Here is a 20,419-nt window from a genome sequence, read left to right as displayed (position 1 = left end):
CCCCTGACACTGTGACAAAGCTTCGGAGTCGACTCTCCATTCACGACTCGAGGAATCGTTTCTTTCAGGGATCGACTCACAGCCCTAGAAAGTTAAACCCCGGCCTGTGCTGTGGGAAAAGGAGGTGTTGGTTATCCTAATCCAGTCTCTTGGGCCATCCTACCGGCCAACCTCTGACACTGTGACAAAAGTTTGGAGCTGACTCTCGATTCATGAATGCTTGGAATCAAGGAATCGACTCTTTTAGAGATCGACTCACAGCCCTAGAAAATTAAGCCCCAGCCTATGCTGGGGGAGTAAGGGGTGTTGGTAATCTCAACCCAGCATTCAGGGCCACCCTACCGGCCAACCTCTGACACTGTGACAAAACGTCGAAATCAACTCGAGTCACCAATGCCTGGAATCGACTCTTTTAGAGATCGACTCGCAGCCCTAGAAAGTTAAACGCCAGTCTGTGCTGGGGGGAGTAGGAGGAGGTGTTTGTTATCCCAATCCAGCCTCCAGGGCCATCCTACCGGCCAATATGAAGCATGTGCTCGCAACAGATGTGTCCGATGCTTAACTAAGGTCTCCAAGACTTCAGAGAGACCCTATAAGGCCGAAGCCCTGCATGAGCCACCACACAATGGTAAGTAACTAACTTTCCTGCCTATAACAGTTAATATAGTCGAGCATGCACGTTTGCGTTCAGAATGGAAGAATACGGGAAGCACGGAGCAGCCGGGCTCCTCTAGCGCTGACCTATAGCACACATATCTGCTGATCTTCATTACATTTCATTTACAATCGACTGAGCTGCAGGTGCTAAAGATGCGTTGAGAGAAGGCCGAAGTCAGCTTCCTATTCGCCGGCGTTTGTTCGAATTTTCCCGTTCCACCTTAAATGGTGCAGCTGTTACAGGCGCCAGAACGTAACAGCTGCACATTTAAGGTGGAACGGGAAAATTCGAACAAACGCCGGCGGGCAAGATTGAATTAGCTTATCCTACATGTTATTTCCAGGCAATATCCGCTCGAATTAAAGCGCTAGTCTTGCTAAAACCCGAGCCAAACAGTGTTGGTAGAAGCTTTAGAAAGCGATATAACATGTTTATTACATGTTATTAGCTTACTCTAGCGTATAGTAGCTGTAGTAGCTAGCACCGTGGTGAAGAAGGAGGCACGGGAGAGAGAAGCCACCATGATTTCTGCTCTTTATTTACACTAGAAGAAAAGGAACATGAATAACAGCCGGAACAGCAGTGGAGGAGTCTGTTAACCACGCATCTTCGCCCTATGGTAGCCACTAAAACCCAACACAAGAAAGCACAAACACCACAAAACACAGCTTAGACTAACAACAACAAACACAACAATAAACGTCCTTTTTCCGGAAGAGGCCACGCCCCCAGCGCCGCTACTGTATAGCTTCGCATAGCTTAGCCTTTTGCATTAGGCATATCTACACTGAAAAAAGTGATGCCTTGAATTCAAAAACATAATTCACATAAATAAAATATGTTACATCAACGCAATTGTGTCATTTTTGCTTACTGTTGGAAAAATTGTGCGGACTTAACATTCAGTGGTGTGGAAATTCATTGCATGACTTTTTTCCGTGTAGTGGACAGTTTGAGGAGGGCGTTCTAAGCATCTCAACGATATATATATATATATATATATATATATATATATATATATATATATATATATATTACACACATGTATATTTAATTATTTGTGAGTATTTTATTATATTATCTATATTATAAATATTGCTGCTGTCGGAACCAAGCCCCATATCTCCATTTTTGTCGTTTTTATATTCAGTTTTTGGCATCATTTGAAAATGCCTGATGCTCTTTACATTGTGTGTAAATTTCATGATGAATGGCCCAAAAGAAATGGCCCAAACTTACTTATAAAAAAGTCTGGTTCCACTGACTTACATTAAAAGTACAGTATGTTTTTTTTCTTCTCCTGTAAAGTTACTATTTTGGTAACTTTGGTAACAAGGTTTTGTTCTGACAGCAGTGATATACATGTGTGTATATATTTATAAGTCCTGTGATGGACTGGCGACCTGTCCAAAGTGTTTCCTGCCTTCCGCCCAATGACCGCTGAGATAGGCTCCAGCACTCCCGTGACCCAGAAGGATAAGCGACTTAGATAATATGCATATTTGTGTGTGTGTGTGTGTGTGTGTGTGTGTGTGTGTGTGTGCGCGCATTTATAATTTAGATAATATAGCAACACACTCACACATATATAAATATATTTACATAAATACATACACATGATTTTTTTTATATATGTATATTGTTATGTGTGTGTGTTACTGTATTATCTATATTAAAAATAATATAGTTATAAAACATATATTAATATATATTACTGCTTCATTCTCCAATTGCAAACTTTGAAACCAAAATAAGAATAAACAAAGAAAGTTGATATCTGTGTATTCTTTGTTCTTTGTATCATTCCAACTCATCCCAAAGGTATTGGATGGAAATCCATCACTCCAGAGAATGCAGATCCACAGCCCAGTGCTGGGGGGCATAATACCCCTCTAGCCAACACTTGGCTTTGGGCATAGCGACTTTAGGCTCATGAGCGTCTGTTGGTCTATGCATTTATATGGAGATTATACAAGCTAAGTGCAGAACTGAACACCTGTGTCAACAATCGCTCCACCTTAAAGTAGCTGAATATACTCATTAGAAGGGTGTCTGGATACCTTTGGCCATATAATGTGTCTGGTCAACAGTGGTTCTGTGGTCAGAAACTGACCAATAATGAATGGGGTAGAGATGAGCTACAGTCTGTAATCGTACACCTGTAGGTAATCTTCATAAAGTGGTCAGTGAGTAGATATACAAAGGAGGTATTTCTAATGAAGTCTATATACAGAAAGTCTTGAAGAGTCTTTAAATCTCTTACCTTCACTCCTGTCACTCTACTTCTTCTGCAGATCAGAAGCTCGAAGGAGGACATTGCCATGGAGGTGGCAGCAGAATGCGAGCAGCCATCTGTAGACTCAGAGACAGCAGCCTTAAACGTTCCGGCCCCTGGTCCCACTGTGAGCTTCTACAACCTCCGCTACTGCGTTAAAGAGCGTGCTGGAATGTTCAGCATGACGTGGGTGGAGAAGGAGATCCTCAAAGATGTCAGGTTTGTAGGATTCTGTCTGATTCCAAGTTGCCATCTTGGTGCAAATTTAATTTCTAAGCATTTTTTGTAACAAAACACTCTCATTTGCAGGGTGCTTGTCGCAACCCAGAGCCAGCCCTACGGGTCAGGGCCTGGACATATAGTTGGATCTCTAACACTGACTGTACACTTACACTAATAACGTAATTCTGAGTTTTCAAAAAGACTTCAGACGCTGAGTTTTTGTGGACAGAAGGAAAAGGTCCCCACTTTATTCCAGCATCAAATGGCAAGAGGTCTCCGGAGACCCAAACGCAAAGACAGGCTCAGACATCCCCTTTTGTATAATCCTTTGGGGTGATAAGACACCCCTGCCCTTTTTTTTTCCGCACCACACTGTAAAACTCACTGCACATCTTAATGAAAGAATTAAGTTAATACAACTTAAATACTACAGAAATTTGGAGTAACTTAATCTGAAAAAATCTAATCAACTCAAAATTGAATTGTTAAGATAGTAACTCAGTCATTTTGAGTAAGATTGTTTTTTTGTCATATTTTGAATTAAGCTAACTTTATTTAAATGTATTATATTCACTATTTTTATTTAACTTGACTTTACATGCAAATACAAACAGGACAATAATGGGTTGTTTCTAAAGACTGCTGAAAATTTAGTGTGGCTTAATGTGATAGATGGCATAAATGTTTACATTCAAATGATTTGGACTTTCGTGCTTTATTCATAATTTTATTTTCATGATTTCAGGCAACCGGGATCTTTGAGTTAAATAACCTTATTGCAGTTCAGTTTAGACTCTCAGCTTTACTTGATAAGTGTTTGGTCAATGCAACCTTTTTGAGTAAAACTCACATCATTCCTATTGGCTCTTAGTACCACATATTTACATATTGGGCGTGTCTCTTCACCATCTGTGTGTTGTCATTCTCCCCAGCCCTTCCCTCGTCACGTTTGGAGTTTGTGAGAGTCAGCACTGAGCAAAACTCAATGTTGAGAGAGCTGAGTTACTACGTTCCTCTCTGCTGAGACCAGTTCTGTTATAGCTAAATGCGAAAGAGGCCGGGTTGTGGTCTGTGTTGTTAGTGTTTAGTGTGGTGGTCTATAGTGACATCAGGGTGGGACTAGTCTTAGTTACAAACGTCTATGATCATGTTTTTGCAGTACCATATAAATTTGTCAAAACAATAGCTTGATTGGTGAATTTAATTTGTAATTAGTTAACTATAATGTAATAACATTTTAAACTTAAGTCCCAAATACTCAATCATTTTAATGTCCACAAAACAAATGGAGTTAGTACGATTTACTCAATTTACTTAAGTGTAAATGAGTTATTGAACTTAAAACATTTGATGTAATCAGTTTCCTCAAATCATTTGAGTTGACTTAACTCATCAGGTTTTACAGTGCATATCAGTCCCCATTATACTCAAAACCTTTACCTTTCTTGGTAACTCTTAAATCAAAATGTATATAATATTCTTTTTTTAAAAAAACAGTCTCATCCTGCTCGTACCAGGCTGCCCTGTCCCTCCCTACAAAGTCACCTTATGTAACTTTCCATGTGGGTTCAAAGTTGACTACAGCTAGAATTTTCCATACACACAGCCTATGGCCTGTTCCTTTCCTATGTTACCTCTTTGTGATAGAAATTAATATTCTCTTTTTAGTAATTGGTTTTACGTTATTCAAAACAGTAATTCCAAACTTTTGAATAGTAGTGTTTATATCAGCCTTGTTTCTGAAAAAAGTTTCTCTTTCTCAAAAATGGAAAGTTTACAGAAGAAGGAAAAAAGTGTTTTTAATTAGAATTGATGTTGATGTCATTTTTCAGATTTTATTAAAAAATAATTTTGCACCATTTGTGTGACATTTTTAAAAATGTGATCAGTAAGTTGTGTTTTCAATAGTGTATAAAATGAAAAATGAAAAAAAAGTTTTGATAAAACAGTTATGTAATGTACGGTCATATGCGAAACATTTGAACACCCCCAGTCAAATTATGTTTTGTTGATTTTCTAAGTGCAAATAAAAAGTCAAGTCAAAAAAGTCTGTGTAATAAGGTGTTGTAATAAAGCAGCTTTACAGAAAAATCCAGGTCCAAGCCCCCATGAGTGTCACCAATGGCGATGGTGGCAAGGAAAAACTCCTTAAGAGCAAGAGGCACTGGGTAGCAAACAGCATTAGTATAAAATATTAAAATACAGAAATGGTGAAAAACAGTTGAAGCAATGGTTATAATATCATTTGAGTCTGTGCAGCAGCAGAAGCAGTATCCTCGGAGAGGTAACACATCTTCTACAGGGAGCAAACTTAAATATGGCATTTCTCTACACATTTTAGTTCACAAATTCTATTTATTTGCTGACTTCAACCCCTTTAAATCCCAGGCTTATTACATACTAAGGCTTATTATCCAGTAACTACAGGGACTTCAGTGCAAACTGGCTGAGCTATTCTTAGATTATAGAAGTGTGTATTAAAACCTTGGGCCTGCTGGTGGTCCCTGGCATTTAAGGGGTTAAACACATTGGGAAAAATACATAAAAAAAGAACTTTTGCACAGGCCACATTTTCTGTTTTTTTTTAATTGTTAAATTCATCAAATAAGCAGTGATTGCTTATTAAAATGTGCAGAAGTGTGTTCTCTGTAGAGGATGTGTTAATTTAGTTTCACTTAGAAAATCAACAAAACATTCAATTTGAGGAGGGATGCCTTAACCCTTTCATGTGACTTGATATTGTAATTGAATGGCTGCCTGTATGAAGATGATTTCAACACTGGACTATCACCATATCACCACAGGACTATAGATTTTTCTGTCTGGCTTGAAATGATATGAATCAGAAAACTTGTTTACCTGTGTGTTTTTAAAGTATGTGCTTTTATGTTACAGTGGTATTATGAACTCTGGGATGAATGCAGTCATGGGCCCCACTGGCAGTGGAAAAACATCGTGAGTAACATTTTTCTGTTCTTTTCTCTGGTTAATTAGACTCTCGTTAACAGCAGCGTTTCTGCTGTGTTAAATCATGCAGTGCATTCAGAGGATTAAACTGTTCTCATTTAAGTTGTTTTGTATAACCAGAGGCGTCTCTACATTAGAGGCCGGCGGGGCCTGGCCATTGTTCCTCATCAGTTGTGGTAGCCGCTCATATTAGCAAGGCAATATAATGAGTCAAGTCGAAAACACAATAAAAGCTCAATTTGGTGCCAGCAATTTGAGCAGAAATTAGAGATTAAACGTTTGGGATACACCAGCCAGAGGATTTCAACACCATTCAGTCTGGAAAGGACAAAAACTGCTCCTTCAGTCCAGAGAGGTTCAAGAGAAAAACATGGCTAACTGTGAGTGTAGCTAAAAGCAGTCTCTTGCTTTCCTTGCCTGGCTTTGCTATGCTATCACTGGAATTCCTTCATGGATTGGTGGTCTCTGAGAGAAAAGGTTTTGACAAGTTTGTCCAGATGAAAGATCGTCATGCATCTTGTCTTTCGAGCAGTGACTGTCACTGGTGAGTTATTCATCATTATTACAGGGCGTGTTATTCCTAAAGCCCAGAAAGGGTGTTTCCCTGCTCTGATATGTTGCTTTGGATATGTAGTTGGAGACCACAGTGATCGTAAACTCGTAAACTGCTAACCAGGTTTTGTGAGATCTAATGTAGTTATCATCTCATTCATATTCCTTGTCTCCACTTCCACCAACTCCTGCACCACGTTAGGTTAATTTGTGAGTGCGTTTGTGTTTGGATCAAGTCTGTGTGCAGTTTCATTGATGAGTTGGCTGCTGCCCCTACAGTTTATTGTGCCCCACCAGGCTTTCTGTGCCAGAGACGCCTCTGTGTATCAGCTATAACTCTGCGCTGAATTGATTTACTTATCAGCTCTGTGTTTATGAATGTTATCGTTATCGTTTCCTGCTGTAGACTTCTAGATGTAATTGCGGGAAGGAAAGATCCTCAAGGCTTGAAATCGGGGCAGGTTCTGGTGGACGGTGCGATTGTGACCTCCAGCCTCAGACTCTCCTCTGCTTATGTGGTTCAGGTGAGAGTTCAGGCTGCTGTTACTGCTGTTGTCCTGTGTGAAAGGAATTATTTGCAATTACTTTTGTCCTTTCGAAGTGGAGACGAGTTAACTATCATAGGTAACAGATTTCAGCAGCAATAAAAAAATCATGATGTAATTTTATGTTAATTATTTCTCACTTATCGCTAGAGCTCAGGAATATGATGATATCGTTATTGTAATAAATTACGTCATGTTGCAATATGTTTTTCTTGGAAATCATCAGTACCTAAAAAGCACTGTGTTTCATTATAAGGAGAGCATAATTATTAATCTTTAACTGGATTTGGTGCAGTGCACTGTGTGAAACACTGAATAAAATCATTGAATTTGTAGTTTTCCATAGTGTTTTTCAAATGTTGGCATTATTGGAGATTTATTTGGCCTGTTCCAACTTATCAAACCTCAGGAAAACTGAGTAATTATGCAGTTACATTTAAACAGTATAGCAAAATGACAGTAATAACAAACTTCAAGGCATGTTTACCAACTGTGCCAGTAATTCTGAACGCTGCTGTGTTAAAGTCCTTTTGTGTCTTTTCTTGTTCCAGAATGATGTTCTGATGGGTACCCTCACTATTAGGGAGAACCTCACTTTCTCCGCTAATCTCCAGCTCTCACCAGCAGACCACAGCTCCTCAGACAAAGCCATGAAGGTTGAATCAGTCATTCAGGAACTGGGCTTGAAAGACTGCGCTGACACCAAAGTACTGACACTTCGTGTTCACTTTTCTCAGAATCAGATGTGTAGTAAGCATGCGGAAATGATTTGAGTGTCTTAGTGTTTCTAATGGACAGGATGTTTGGAGTATAGTGTGTTTGCAGTTGGCTAATGGTTCTGAATTCAATACACAGAGGAATTAGACCTCCGCATTTAACCCATCCATGCAGTGAAACACCCACATACATGCACACTAGTGAACACACACACTAGGGGGCAGTGAGCACGCTTGCCCGGAGCGGTGGGCAGCCCTATCCACGGCGCCCGGGGAGCAGTTGGGGGGTTAGGTGCCTTGCTCAAGGGCACTTCAGTCACGTGCTGTTGGCTGAGGGGATCAAACCAGCGACCTTCTGGTCACAAGGCTAGATCCCTAACCTCCAGCCCAGTATGTTGAATACACAATCAGGTATTGTTGCTGAGATTAAAACCTTTTTAAATCCAATTTTTTTATGCTTATTACATCGTGAGAGCATTTCGTTATGACTGGATAAACAGAAATTGTCAAAAATTACTACTAGGTATTAAAAACCTTACAAACCCAATTCTGAAAAATGCTGGGACAGTAGGAAAAAATAAATAAAAAATAGACAACAATGATCTAAAAATAGACAACAAATCCTTTTTGACCTGTATTCAATTAAAAACAGTACAAAAACCAGATATATAATGTTTTAACTAATTAACTTTTATGTTTTTTTTTGCATGTACATGCTTTTTCTCCAATTTAATGTTTGTGACATGTTCTGAAAAAGTTGTGACAGGATTTTTTCTGATTCTTGTTTGGTGTAACACTTCAGCTCCTGTTGTCGTCACACGTGCATGCATCACACGTTTTCAGTGGGAGACAGGTCTGGACTGCAGGCAGGCCAGTCTCGCACCAACACTCTCTTACTATGTAGCCGTACTGTTGTAACACATGTAGAGTGTGGCTTGGCATTGTCTTGCTGAAACAAGCAGGCATGTTCCTGAAAAAGACGATGTCTAGATGGCAGCATATGTTGCTTCAGATTGAGTATGTACCTCTCAGCATTAATGGTGCCTTCACAGATGGGCAAGTATTGGCACTAACACACCCTCATACCTTGATGGGTGCTGGCTTTTGAACTTTGCATTGGTAAGAATCAAGATGGCCCTTTTCTTTTTTAGCCTGGAGAACACGATCTACATTCTTTCCAGAAACCGAGAGAAGTTGGCGGTGTTTCTCAATGTTGTTGGTTTTTAATGCAGTGCCATCTGAGTCATCGAAGGTCATGGGCATTCAGTTTTGTTTTTTTAGCCTTTCCCTTTGCACACAGAGATTTCTCTGGATTCGCTAAACCTAATAATGCAATGAACTGTAAATGGTGAAATGCTTAAATTCTTTGCAGTCACATGTTGAAAAACGTTCTTAAACTGTTAGACTATTATCTTGTGCAGTTTTTCTCAAAGTGGTGACAGCCTTGTGTGAATGCTCCTTTCATACCCAATCATTGTGTTTCCTCTTCACCTGTTTACCTGTGGAAAGTTTCAAAACAAGTGTTTTTGAACATTTCACACATTTCCAAGTCTTACATTGGCCCAGTCATAACTATTGGAATGTGTTGCAGGCAGCAAATTTGGAAATTAGCGTTTTTTTTTTTACGAAAATCTAAAAAGCTGATAGGGTAAAATATCAAATATCACTTCTTTGTGATGAACTTGCACATCACTGCTTTCTGTCCTATATGCATTTTATGTACTAATAATGTTTTATTTTTAGATGAAAGGTTTTGTTTTGACAGCAACAATAGCTTTATTATATCAGCCTCTCAGTACACATTTTTCCATTTCTCTTGCTCTCAGATAGGCACGATGTTTTTGCGAGGTGTATCTGGTGGGGAGAAGAAAAGGTGCAGTATTGGCATGGAGCTCATCACCTCCCCCTCTCTCCTCTTCCTGGATGAGCCCACCACGGGCCTGGACTCCAACACTGCTAATGCGATCATCGCTCTGCTGCATAAGTAAGCATGGCACTCCTCCTTCATTCTGCCCAGACGGTCTGTAGACAGCAGTAGTTATTAAACATACTGCTGCTCCTCACTGTGGGGAAGCAAATGTGTCATTGCAGCCATCCAAACATCCACATTCGAACATCGCTGAGGATTTGCATTTTGGACAAGGCACCATACAGGGCAGCCAATCCGAACAGTATTTACATTTACAAGCCATTTACATTTGCATGTCATTTACACATATCAATCTTAAAGGTGCAGTACCAAAAATAGCCTGGTCATGTAAAAATAACTTACAACTCAGGGAAAGTACCAATAGAGCCTGGCTGCAGACATGCACTCTCAGAGAGATGCACTCTCAGCCCCAGTGACGTCACCTGCACATGCACTCTCTGCCACAACGGCAGAAACAGCCCAACGGCACGTTAACATTTGGCTGCTTCTGCTTAGTGATATCATCACTTATTCCATTTTTCATCCATAGCTCAGCCAGAGAGTTTCATTTAATGTAATGAATCCTTTAAAAGTGTCTGTTGGTTGGTGGTGTTCGGTAGTCGCTAATGGTATTCTCTGTTTTCCTGATGGGTTGATATCACCATGTAAAGGATTCAGATAATTTAATTAGATGTTCTGGGACAGATTCCAGATACATCTGTTTGTTGGCAACCATCAAGCCAGTTCCCATTAGGAAGCAAAACCATCACCATTTATTTCTGCAAATAAACCTTCACATTCATTCATTGTGGTAGGTTTTATTTAGAAAGTTTCCATATTCAGTTGTCTTGTTATCAATATGACAACCTTAGTATACATTCAGTGTAACTCTTGTTGCCCAGCAGTACGTGGTCCACTGTTTTCCCTCATAAAACCGACAAAAACACTGTCGTGGCAGAGCGCGCAGTGACATCACTAATAGGCTGGCAGTGCATGTCAGGCTGAGAGTGCATGTCTACAGCCAGACCTTCTCGAAAAGTACAAGAAAGGTGTAGAATATGGGTCGTTTAATGCACCTCCTCACCACATTCACTTAACAGTTTTTTCTAGAACTACTTAGATCACGTCCTCGGTTTATGCAAACACACCAGCCTGAAATTCACTTGGATGGTTAGTAGTTCTTCCCCTCCCTGAAACGCTTCCATGAAGTTTCTGCCACTAAAAACAAACAATCATGCATTTCACTTCAACTTAACCAACCTCACAAATGTGCTGTATTCCCATGCAGGCTCTCCAGGAACGGGAGAACTATCATCTTCTCAATTCACCAGCCTCGCTACTCCATCTTCCAACAGTTCGACCACCTCACGCTCATGAATAAGGGAGAGATCATCTACGCAGGCTCTGCAGACAAAGCCATAAGCTATTTTGAAGGACTAGGTATTAGATAAAGCATTTAAAGGTCTATGATTCCTACATTGAAACTACATCAAATGATTACTGGAAATTTTCAATAAATCAGTTACGAATTAATACTTGGTAAAACATTATTTGAGCATTCTTAACCTACGGGCCACCATAGCTTATTCATAGTTTTTATATGTCAAGTAAATTAGTTATAAGAGTTATAATAATGTTTTTTTTATTAAAATCAGCGTTGCTACGCAGACTAAAACACCTCAACACCCCAGTGTTAATCATCACTGAATCTACTGAAACGGTCCTGAATCCAAAGATCATTGCAGAGCCTGCAATGAGAACCTAATTTAAGATGAAACATTGCTGTTGTTTTGCTGTGATACTTGAGTCTTAAGTCTTGTGAGACTTAAAGGTGTGTTCTTTCTCATAGGTTACAAATGTGGTCCGTTCAATAACCCAGCAGATTTCTTCCTTGACATCATCAACGAAACCTTGCTTCCTCAAGCTGATTCTGTCAAATCAGGTAATGAGTGCAGCTTATGAAGAAACTGAGTTATATAAAACTACACTCACCTCTCTGAATGACTTTGTTTACATCTCAACTACTGAATTATGCAGAATTTTAGAAAAATTGGTGGAATTCTCCTCTAACAAACCTGTAAATTTTATGTTGTTTAAATGTTGAACAATGGTACAGCCACTCTTTCCTGTAGAACACAGCTCTTGGTGATACTGTAGATTAGACAGCTGTACTGTCCCCTGTGTTTGTGTAGAGAATGTGAACGGTGGTGAACTGGTGGTCAGTGAGAATCCTCTGGCTGTAAAGTACAGACAGTCTCCGCAGTGCTGCAGAGTTACTGAGCAGCTCCAGGAACTGACAGAGGGGCTGAAGCCCGAGAGCAGACCGGCCAGTAAAGAAGCCAACTATGCCACACCCTTTTATTACCAGGTAAATAATGTCTCAGTATGTCAGGCAGTGTTCATATATCTCATATGAGGAACATCTCACTGTACTTTTTTACCTTTGAACACTCTTTATTTGGTTTTATAACCATTAACACATTCATGCCCAACAACTAAATGTAGTATGATGAGGAAAAATACCAAAGAATGTGTGCTGATTGGTGTAAAGTGATGATATTTTGTGTAGTTATATCCTGGATGAGCATCTAACAGTACCCATATGTGTACCTTTCGTATTTAGTTCACAATGAAATTTTATTTTCTTTTGTTTTGTTAGCAGTCCCACCTGACCTAAAGATTGAATGAAATATCATAAATTTCCCATACTTATTGTAATAAAAATGAATAAATAATGTATAATAATGTATTAGTGTAATAAAAATGTAATGTAATAAAAACTGTAATAAAAACTAAAAATAATAATTTCATTAATTTGAAAAAAATTGTTCATTTTTGCTTTTGCCTCCAGGACCAGAGTTGTTCACCCCTGGTCTAAGATCATTGAACTTAACATTGTTTTATTTGTTGTTGGGAAGCATCAATATGGGACATGTAGGCAATATTTTTCATATACAGATCTGTTAATACAGATGCATAAACATTTATAAAATGCAGAAATTGACTAAATCTACCTGGATTAACAATACATAGAAATATTTATTTCTGTACAGTTACAAATACAGTAAAATAAGTAAAATGCTGATATATTATCACAGTAACTCAGCATCGCCGAAACATTCAGCTCTTCCAGAGTACAATAAATATGTCATCAAATGTCAGTTTGAAATGGTGGTCAAATCTAAACGCTGCGATAATTTGTTTAAGCAATTATCTGCCAAAACTGATATCATAGCCCTAAATTATCGTTCTGCTGAACTCAAATTCCTTATTTTACTCATCATTATTAATATATTATTATTTCTTGTTTTTACTTCTTGTGTTATTTTCGGTTGTTTCTTTTTTTATTCCATTTCTGTCTAAAGTGCACTGAGCTGCATTTAATAAGTATACTGTATATTATTATTATTATTATTATTATTATTACTATTACTATTATTATTATTTGAAGGAGCACTCCAGGCATTAATAGCAAAGTGGCTAACAGTGAGTGGAAGTTAGTGGGGATACCTCTTATTGGTGTTAATAGCTTTAATTTATTATTAGCTATTATTATTATTATTATTAGCTATTTAGTCTATTATTTGCTTTTAAGTTAATATATACTTAAGTAAATAGATACTTAAACTTCACTATGTTTCTGAAATGAGTTTTGTTCTATATTGTTCTCCTTTGTTCTGCAGCTCATGCTGGTGAGCGCCCGCACAGTGAAGAACATCTTGCGGAACCCTCAGACCTCCTACGCGCAGCTGTTCCTCAACATTTTCTTCGGTGTTCTAGTGGGACTGATCTACTATCAGATTCCCAACTCACTACCAGAGGCTCTACAGAACAGGTGAGCTCACACACACTTTCCTCTTATTATCCTATTAATATAAGCCCGATTCAGGATTCAGGTTTAACAGCCATCCAGATGCTAAGAAATTAATCAAGGCAAAGGAAGATTATTTATATAGCACGTTTGATACAGAAAGGTAGTTCAATGGGCTTTAAATAAATAAAAAAAGCAAAAAGAACATAAAAAGGAAAAATAAAGACAAAGAAAAAGCCCTATTTGATAAAGATCACCACCTGTAAGGTATCAGTCAATCCATAGGACAACAGTGCTAACATGCAACCTGAGGAGAGTTGATTAAAACTAGTATGACAGTCTTTGCCGGCCCCCTGAGTGAGGAAGATCATGTAGAGTTACCCCCTTACAGGAACACTGGAGGATATTGCTGAATTTTCTGTTATAGCTTTTCTTAGTGACCAGTGTTTGTTCTTCCTTCAGGACTGGAGCGTTCTTCTTCCTGGTCATCAACATGGTCTTTGGTAACCTGTCTGCAGTGGAGCTCTTCATCAGTGAGAGAGTGCTCTTCATGTAAGGCCGTGGTGTCTGCTGTTGATATTGGATGCAGGGTTTGCTCCGAAGCCCATTTCCTGACTCCCTTTTTCATCCACAGCCACGAGAATTCGAGTGGCTACTATCGCACGTCTGTGTACTTCCTGTCCAAAGTGTTTGCTGACCTCATTCCAAACCGCATCCTCCCAGTTTTCATCTTCTCCGCCATCCCCTACTTCATGATGGGTGAGTGGACGAACTCGGACTGAGTGCAGAACAGGCAATGTAATCAAATATCAGCAATAAATCAGAATCAGAGTGTTACACTTGTGAGGAATGTGTGTCACGGATGTCTGACATGCAACATACTGAACAAGCCAGGCGAGCGCACGGACTGTAACACATATACAAAAGAAAATAAGATATTAACTAAGCCAGGGGTCGGCAACCCAAACGTTAAGAAGAGCCATTTTGTGCTTTCAACAAAAATCAAACCACCTCGGGAGCCTCAACGTTTTATGTATATTTTACCATCTTGGCTGTAAATATGTCTCAGTATGTGCTGATGTCCTAGTATAGGATAAAAAATATAATATAAACTAAAATGCAGACTTAACTTTGCTCTGCTTTAAGCTTTAGCTCTGCTATAGCCACTTTTCTCACATCTCCGTCAGGAAACTTTTGCAAAAGTAGAATAGTTTATTGTGACGTTCTCTCAACGTTCAACTTTTTACGAGACTGAAGTCGCTTCTCATTCTCCAGCTTCTTGTTCCAATATTTACAGCCGAGATGGTAAAACGGATATAAAATGTTGTGACTCCCAAAGGGGTTTGATTTTTGGTGAAAGGACAAAATGGCTCTTAACATGTGAGTTGCTGTCAGCATGGACAGATCTAATATAATTATGGTAATTATAATTATGATGGACAGATCTAATATAATTATCTAATATAATTGTCATAAGACCAATAAAAAAAATTTTAAACATTTGAACATTTGAAAACAACAATATGCCATCTTTATTATTTATTTTATTTTATTATATGTCTCTGTGCTTTGAGATTATTGTGATAACAATGCTTGCCTTCTCTCTTCCAGCTCTAAAGCCTGAAGTGGAAGCATTTTTCCTGTACTGTGTGACTATGAGTATGGTCAGTTTGTCAGCGGTCAGCCTGGCTTTTCTGGTCAGTGCCAGCGTGGCCTCGTTCGCCATGGCTAACATTTTGATTGCCCTGCCCTTTGTCTTTATGATGGTGAGTCTGAGCTCAGTACAGCCTCTGAAACTTATGAGTAGCCTAATGAAAAACCCAGGAAACACAGAGAAAAAGATTTCAAGTGTTTTTCTAACACTAAAATAAAGTGTTATAAAAAGATCATTGAAAAAATAAAAATACAAGATAGAAATATGATAAAACTCAAAAAACAGCAGAATTGTAGAATAGAATCTTAGAACAGTCTGGGCGTGGCCTGATATCCTAATGAGCATCCTTTTGACACACTTTTGTACATTGTGTGCCCACGACAGCAAGATTATCCTGCTCTGAAAGAAAACAGATCCTTGGCACTTTAAGCAATAGAACACTAGAGGGAGTGCTGTCGCAAATAACGGCTGTGATTTGAGTGCAAGCATGAGCCAAGTGTTCTTTGGCTTTTATACAACAGTTCTGCAAAATAAAGAAAAATGAAGAAGAAGCCCTGAACAGTAATTCAAATATATCATCACTTTCAGAGAAAAACCCTGTACCTCCACTTTTGTCTGTATATTTTTTAACAGTACTGATATCATTGACCTATATTATTGTTCTACTGAACTAAAATTCCTTATTTAACTCATTATTAATATATTATTAGGTTTTCCTTGCTTGTTTTTACTTTTATTTTCTGTTGTTTCTATGTTTGTTCCATGTCTGTCTGAAGTGCACTGAGCTGCATTTAATGTAACCTTGCATTTACTGTAACCCAAAACACCTTTGTCTGTATATTTTTTATGCCACCTGTACTTTTACAATGTGTTAGAATTTTATCATGAAATGAGCAACAGAAATTATCCAGTATTACCTGGAAAACACTGTAATCATCTATTTACATTTAAGAGCATTTTTTCCTCCTCCTGTAAAGTTTCCATTTTGGAGCTGAGATACTTTGATGAGACACAAGAATATGTAACAATATTGGTAATTCTGTAAATATTGGTAACTTTGTTTCCACAATAAAATGGAAACATATGTCGTTACCACATACATATATCATGTAACACTTGCAACATCTGTATTAATGGCAAGGCAAGTTTATTAATATAGCACTTTTCATACACTGCTGTCATTCAAAGTGCTTTACAAATGAGAAAATACAGAGTCAGAAAATACAGAGTTGTTCAAAAAAGTAAAGTAAAAACATGATTAAAACAATAGATTTAAAATCACATTAGAAAATTAATGGGGATAGTTCAAAAATCTGATTAGTTAGATGAAAGTAGATGTAATAAGTAATGTATAAGTAAAAGCTTTTAGCTTTTAAATTTGTCCATTTTTCTATTGTTTTGGTTAAATTATGGTTAAATGGTAGCAGCAGTTTAAAGTAAAGCTACCAGTGTACTCTGTAACCAGCAGAATGACACGTATGGTGAAAAACATGCTGTTATCAGACACAATAACACGAGTAGAGTGTCACCAAGTCACGCCATGTGGTCTGAACTGTCTGTTGTTTAGCTGCCCATGAAAACCTCCTGAATATCTTTAGACCTCATTGCAAAACACTGAATACAAGTTTTGTTTGTGAGACATTCTCAACCTCTCATTACTGCTTGTTGTCTTTGTTCAGTGTAACTGTGTTGTCTCTGTGTTTCTCAGGTGTTTGGAGGATTCCTGGTGAACCTGAACTCAATGCTCAGCTGGATGTCTTGGCTGAAGTGGATCAGTATATTCCGCTATGGCTTCAACGTAAGTTTCCCAGCCACAGTCACACAATGATTTGCTTGTGCGAGTCCATCAGTAAACCACAACCTGTGCTTTCTCAGGCCCTGGCCATCAATGAGCTGAAAGGTCTAGTGTTCACCAGCAACTACACCACGTAAGTCACACATGATCTGTCTCACCACCTGTCTCACACAATAGATGCAAGTCATCGTGAAATCAGAATGGACATTTTTTCCTGTTGTCAGTTCATGGTTTTGGTCATATTAAGTGCTATTTTATCATATTATGTCATTTAAAAGAAAAAGATCTTCCATCAAAATGTAATGTTTTTTTGTTGCACAACTAAAATGTCTTTTGAGTTTTGGTAATGAAATGATGCAATACGCTTTATTGTCAGATTTCCCTGAATTTTTTCTTGCATCATAGCAGCTCCATGGGAAAATAAGGGGTTAGGGGGAGGGAAAGATGACGATCAGACAAACACAAACATTACAGTAAACCACAACAATACACTTTACACCATTACCCGATTCCACTGTACACCCTACAACCCAATATCCGTGAGTTACTACCTGTGCACTTATCTAAACAGTTCACATCACCACGCACCAGCAGATAGGAAAATAACTGATATCATTAAACATTAAACGTTTGATATCGTTTTTCACCCCCCATCCACCACCTCCACTTATCATTGGCTGTGTTTACATGCAAAGATTTTTGCCAATCCGATTGAATACATTCCAGTTATAGATTAAGACTTAGGTGTTTATTCTCACTCTACTCAACAATCTGATGGAAAATATCTGTTTACATTCTCCTTACAAGTAATCAGATCTAAAATTACGCTTATGCGTTAAGAACCACTTAGTGTAGACGTTACCATGACAACAAGCATCACGTGAGTCCAGTCAGAGTGAGATGAGCAGCAGTGAGCAGTGCTTGTGTTTTTAATTCCTTTAAAATGATGTCAGACTCAGGAAAACGTCCTTCACATGTCCTTATTAAAGAAGGCCGAGAGGAAGACGTCGTGTTCTGAGACACATAAACTGGACGTCCGCCCCACCGCCGTCTTTTAAAGATCAGATTCTATTTCAATTTAACCGATTATTTACAGGATTATCCACCTCGATCAATCAGATAGAAACTGTATTACGAATGACCTTAATCGGACTAGCCTGTTTCAGTTGAGATGTAAACATGAACGTGTTCTATTCCGATTGAGCTGTTAGTCGGATTATTAACGAATTATTAGGCTGCATGTAAACGTAGCTATTGAGAGAAAACACTGAGGTAGCTCAGAGACCCTCCCTGATACTGTTTCACTTAGAAATATGTCATATTATGAAACAATGAACAATGATTTTAAATGAAATACTTTAAATGCTCATTGAAATTCTCTCCATGTCAGAATGACCGGTGAAATGTATCTGGACCATCAGGAGATTGACTACAGCACTTGGGGCTTCTGGCAGAACCAGGTGGCCCTGGCCGGTATCATGTGCGTATGTTTGGTGTTGGCCTACGTGCAGCTCCGACGAATCAAACGCTGGAAGTGAGGGTGGACTGTGCTGACCACACACGTACGAGCTGTGTCCCAGTTCAGGGTCTGCATGTTTCGAAGGACACGGTCTACGAAGGTGTGTCCTTCAAAGGCTGTTTAGACCTGTGAAGGCTGAACTAAATGAGATGGTCTGCTCTGTGTCGGATTTCCTGTTTGAGTCACAGCACCACTGTTCCCGCCCTTACTGCTACATCACGTAACGCTGCTCCTGTCAAGTTTTAAAGTTCTTTAAAGATGGAGCCACAAACTTTGGTTTTACTTTTTTTATTTTTTCATTCATTGGCTGCCCGCACGTTAGCGTAAATTTAGCTAAAGACCACATGGGCTTCTTTAACATTTGTATCTTTAGCTATTCGACTCAGTTTAAACCCAATACATGCATTTAAAAGTGTCTCCTCAGCCGCCGTTCACTCCTCTGCTGACACCATGTTCTCAAATCTCCACGCAATGAACCTCGGGATACGTTGGCTGGCGAAGGATCCACCCGTTGGATCCTTTGTTGCCGTGGAAAAGAAGGACACATTTCTCAGCCACATATGAAGGAGCCTTCGAAATGGGACAGCCTAGTTGCACCGCTGTGATGCAGTCGGCCTTTAAATGCAGCCTCCGAAGGACGCAGCCGCTGAATTGGGACGCAGCTGCGGAGACTCCAATTCTTCACAAACTCGGGGGTGTTGTGTAAATGACAGTGGTAATCAGGGCTCCCACTCTTTTTAGGAAATCATTTTCCAGGACAAATTCCAGAACTGCTGTTTTTAGATATACACTTGTTGAAAGGTCATCTCAGAATGATTTCATCCTTAGCATTAAAGTCAACAACACAGCCCCTAAAGGCCCCTGAGTAACATACTGACCATCACAGAAGCCATTCCTCAGCCAATCATCCTTCATTTCACCGCAAGTTCTACTAAATTATGAGTGTTACACACTGTAAGAATGTAGCCTCAACATGGCGTGACCACAATTCTGTCCACGTCTAACACCACAGCCTTACAAACTACAATAGGTATGTATGGACGCTCAAACTGGGTTCTGGCAGCTAAAAATACATGGTTTTATTTCTGTGGTTTAATCCAGCCTTTTTACACTTTTAACGGACGTATTATATTTATATTATCTATAAAGACTTAATATTTTCAAGACATTTTATGATTTTTCTTATTTTCCAGGTGTTTTCCATGACTGGAAAACTACACACTTAAAAAGAAGGTTCTTCAAGGGTTCTTTGGTACAGAAAATGATTCTATATAGCACCATGAATGCTCAAGGAACCCTTTGCATGATTAAAGTGTTCTTTAGATTGATGGAGAATGTGTTCAATATGGTTCTATATAGAACCTTTTGGAAAGGGGTTCTATATAGCACTAAAAAGAGTTCTTCTTTGGTGTGATGTCAAGCTTGTAATAATATAAGAACCCTTTTAGATGCTACATAGAACCATATTCAACACATTCTCCATCAGTCTGAAGAACGCTGTCACCATTCAAAGAACCGTTTAATCATGTAAAGGGTTCTCTGAGTATTCATGGTTCTATGCAGAATCATTTTCCTTACTAAAGAACCCTTGAGGAACCATGTATGTAGTCTGTGTATTTCCAGGTTTTCTGGATGTGTGGGAGACATAGCTCAGTCATACCTCATAATGCCCGCCTTTATATCTCTCACAGTTCTGTTGTAAAACACAATAATTGTACACATTTAGCCTTCAGACACAAATCAGTGTGGAATCATAACCAAAAAGCTTGTTTTTCTGACGATGCCAAAGCTGACTT

General features: G+C 38.8%; 1 protein-coding gene across 1 annotated transcript; it reads left to right on the top strand.

Moving 5' to 3' along the window:
* Positions 1-423: 423 nt before the first annotated feature.
* On the top strand, positions 424-19,895 carry abcg2c (ATP-binding cassette, sub-family G (WHITE), member 2c). Its single transcript, XM_036573738.1, has 16 exons — positions 424-628; positions 2,953-3,152; positions 6,051-6,110; positions 7,081-7,198; positions 7,771-7,926; positions 9,762-9,919; positions 11,133-11,284; positions 11,694-11,786; positions 12,037-12,212; positions 13,528-13,679; positions 14,118-14,207; positions 14,290-14,414; positions 15,267-15,421; positions 17,018-17,107; positions 17,185-17,237; positions 18,495-19,895. The coding sequence occupies exons 1-16, from the start codon at positions 611-613 to the stop codon at positions 18,640-18,642; spliced, it is 1,944 nt and encodes a 647-aa protein (XP_036429631.1). The 5' UTR covers positions 424-610; the 3' UTR covers positions 18,643-19,895.
* The last annotated feature ends 524 nt before the right edge of the window (positions 19,896-20,419 follow it).

This window comes from Colossoma macropomum, unplaced genomic scaffold (assembly GCF_904425465.1).
Source record: "Colossoma macropomum unplaced genomic scaffold, Colossoma_macropomum, whole genome shotgun sequence".
NCBI classification, from domain to species: domain Eukaryota; kingdom Metazoa; phylum Chordata; class Actinopteri; order Characiformes; family Serrasalmidae; genus Colossoma; species Colossoma macropomum.
This window is presented reverse-complemented; position numbering and strand designations above follow the sequence as displayed.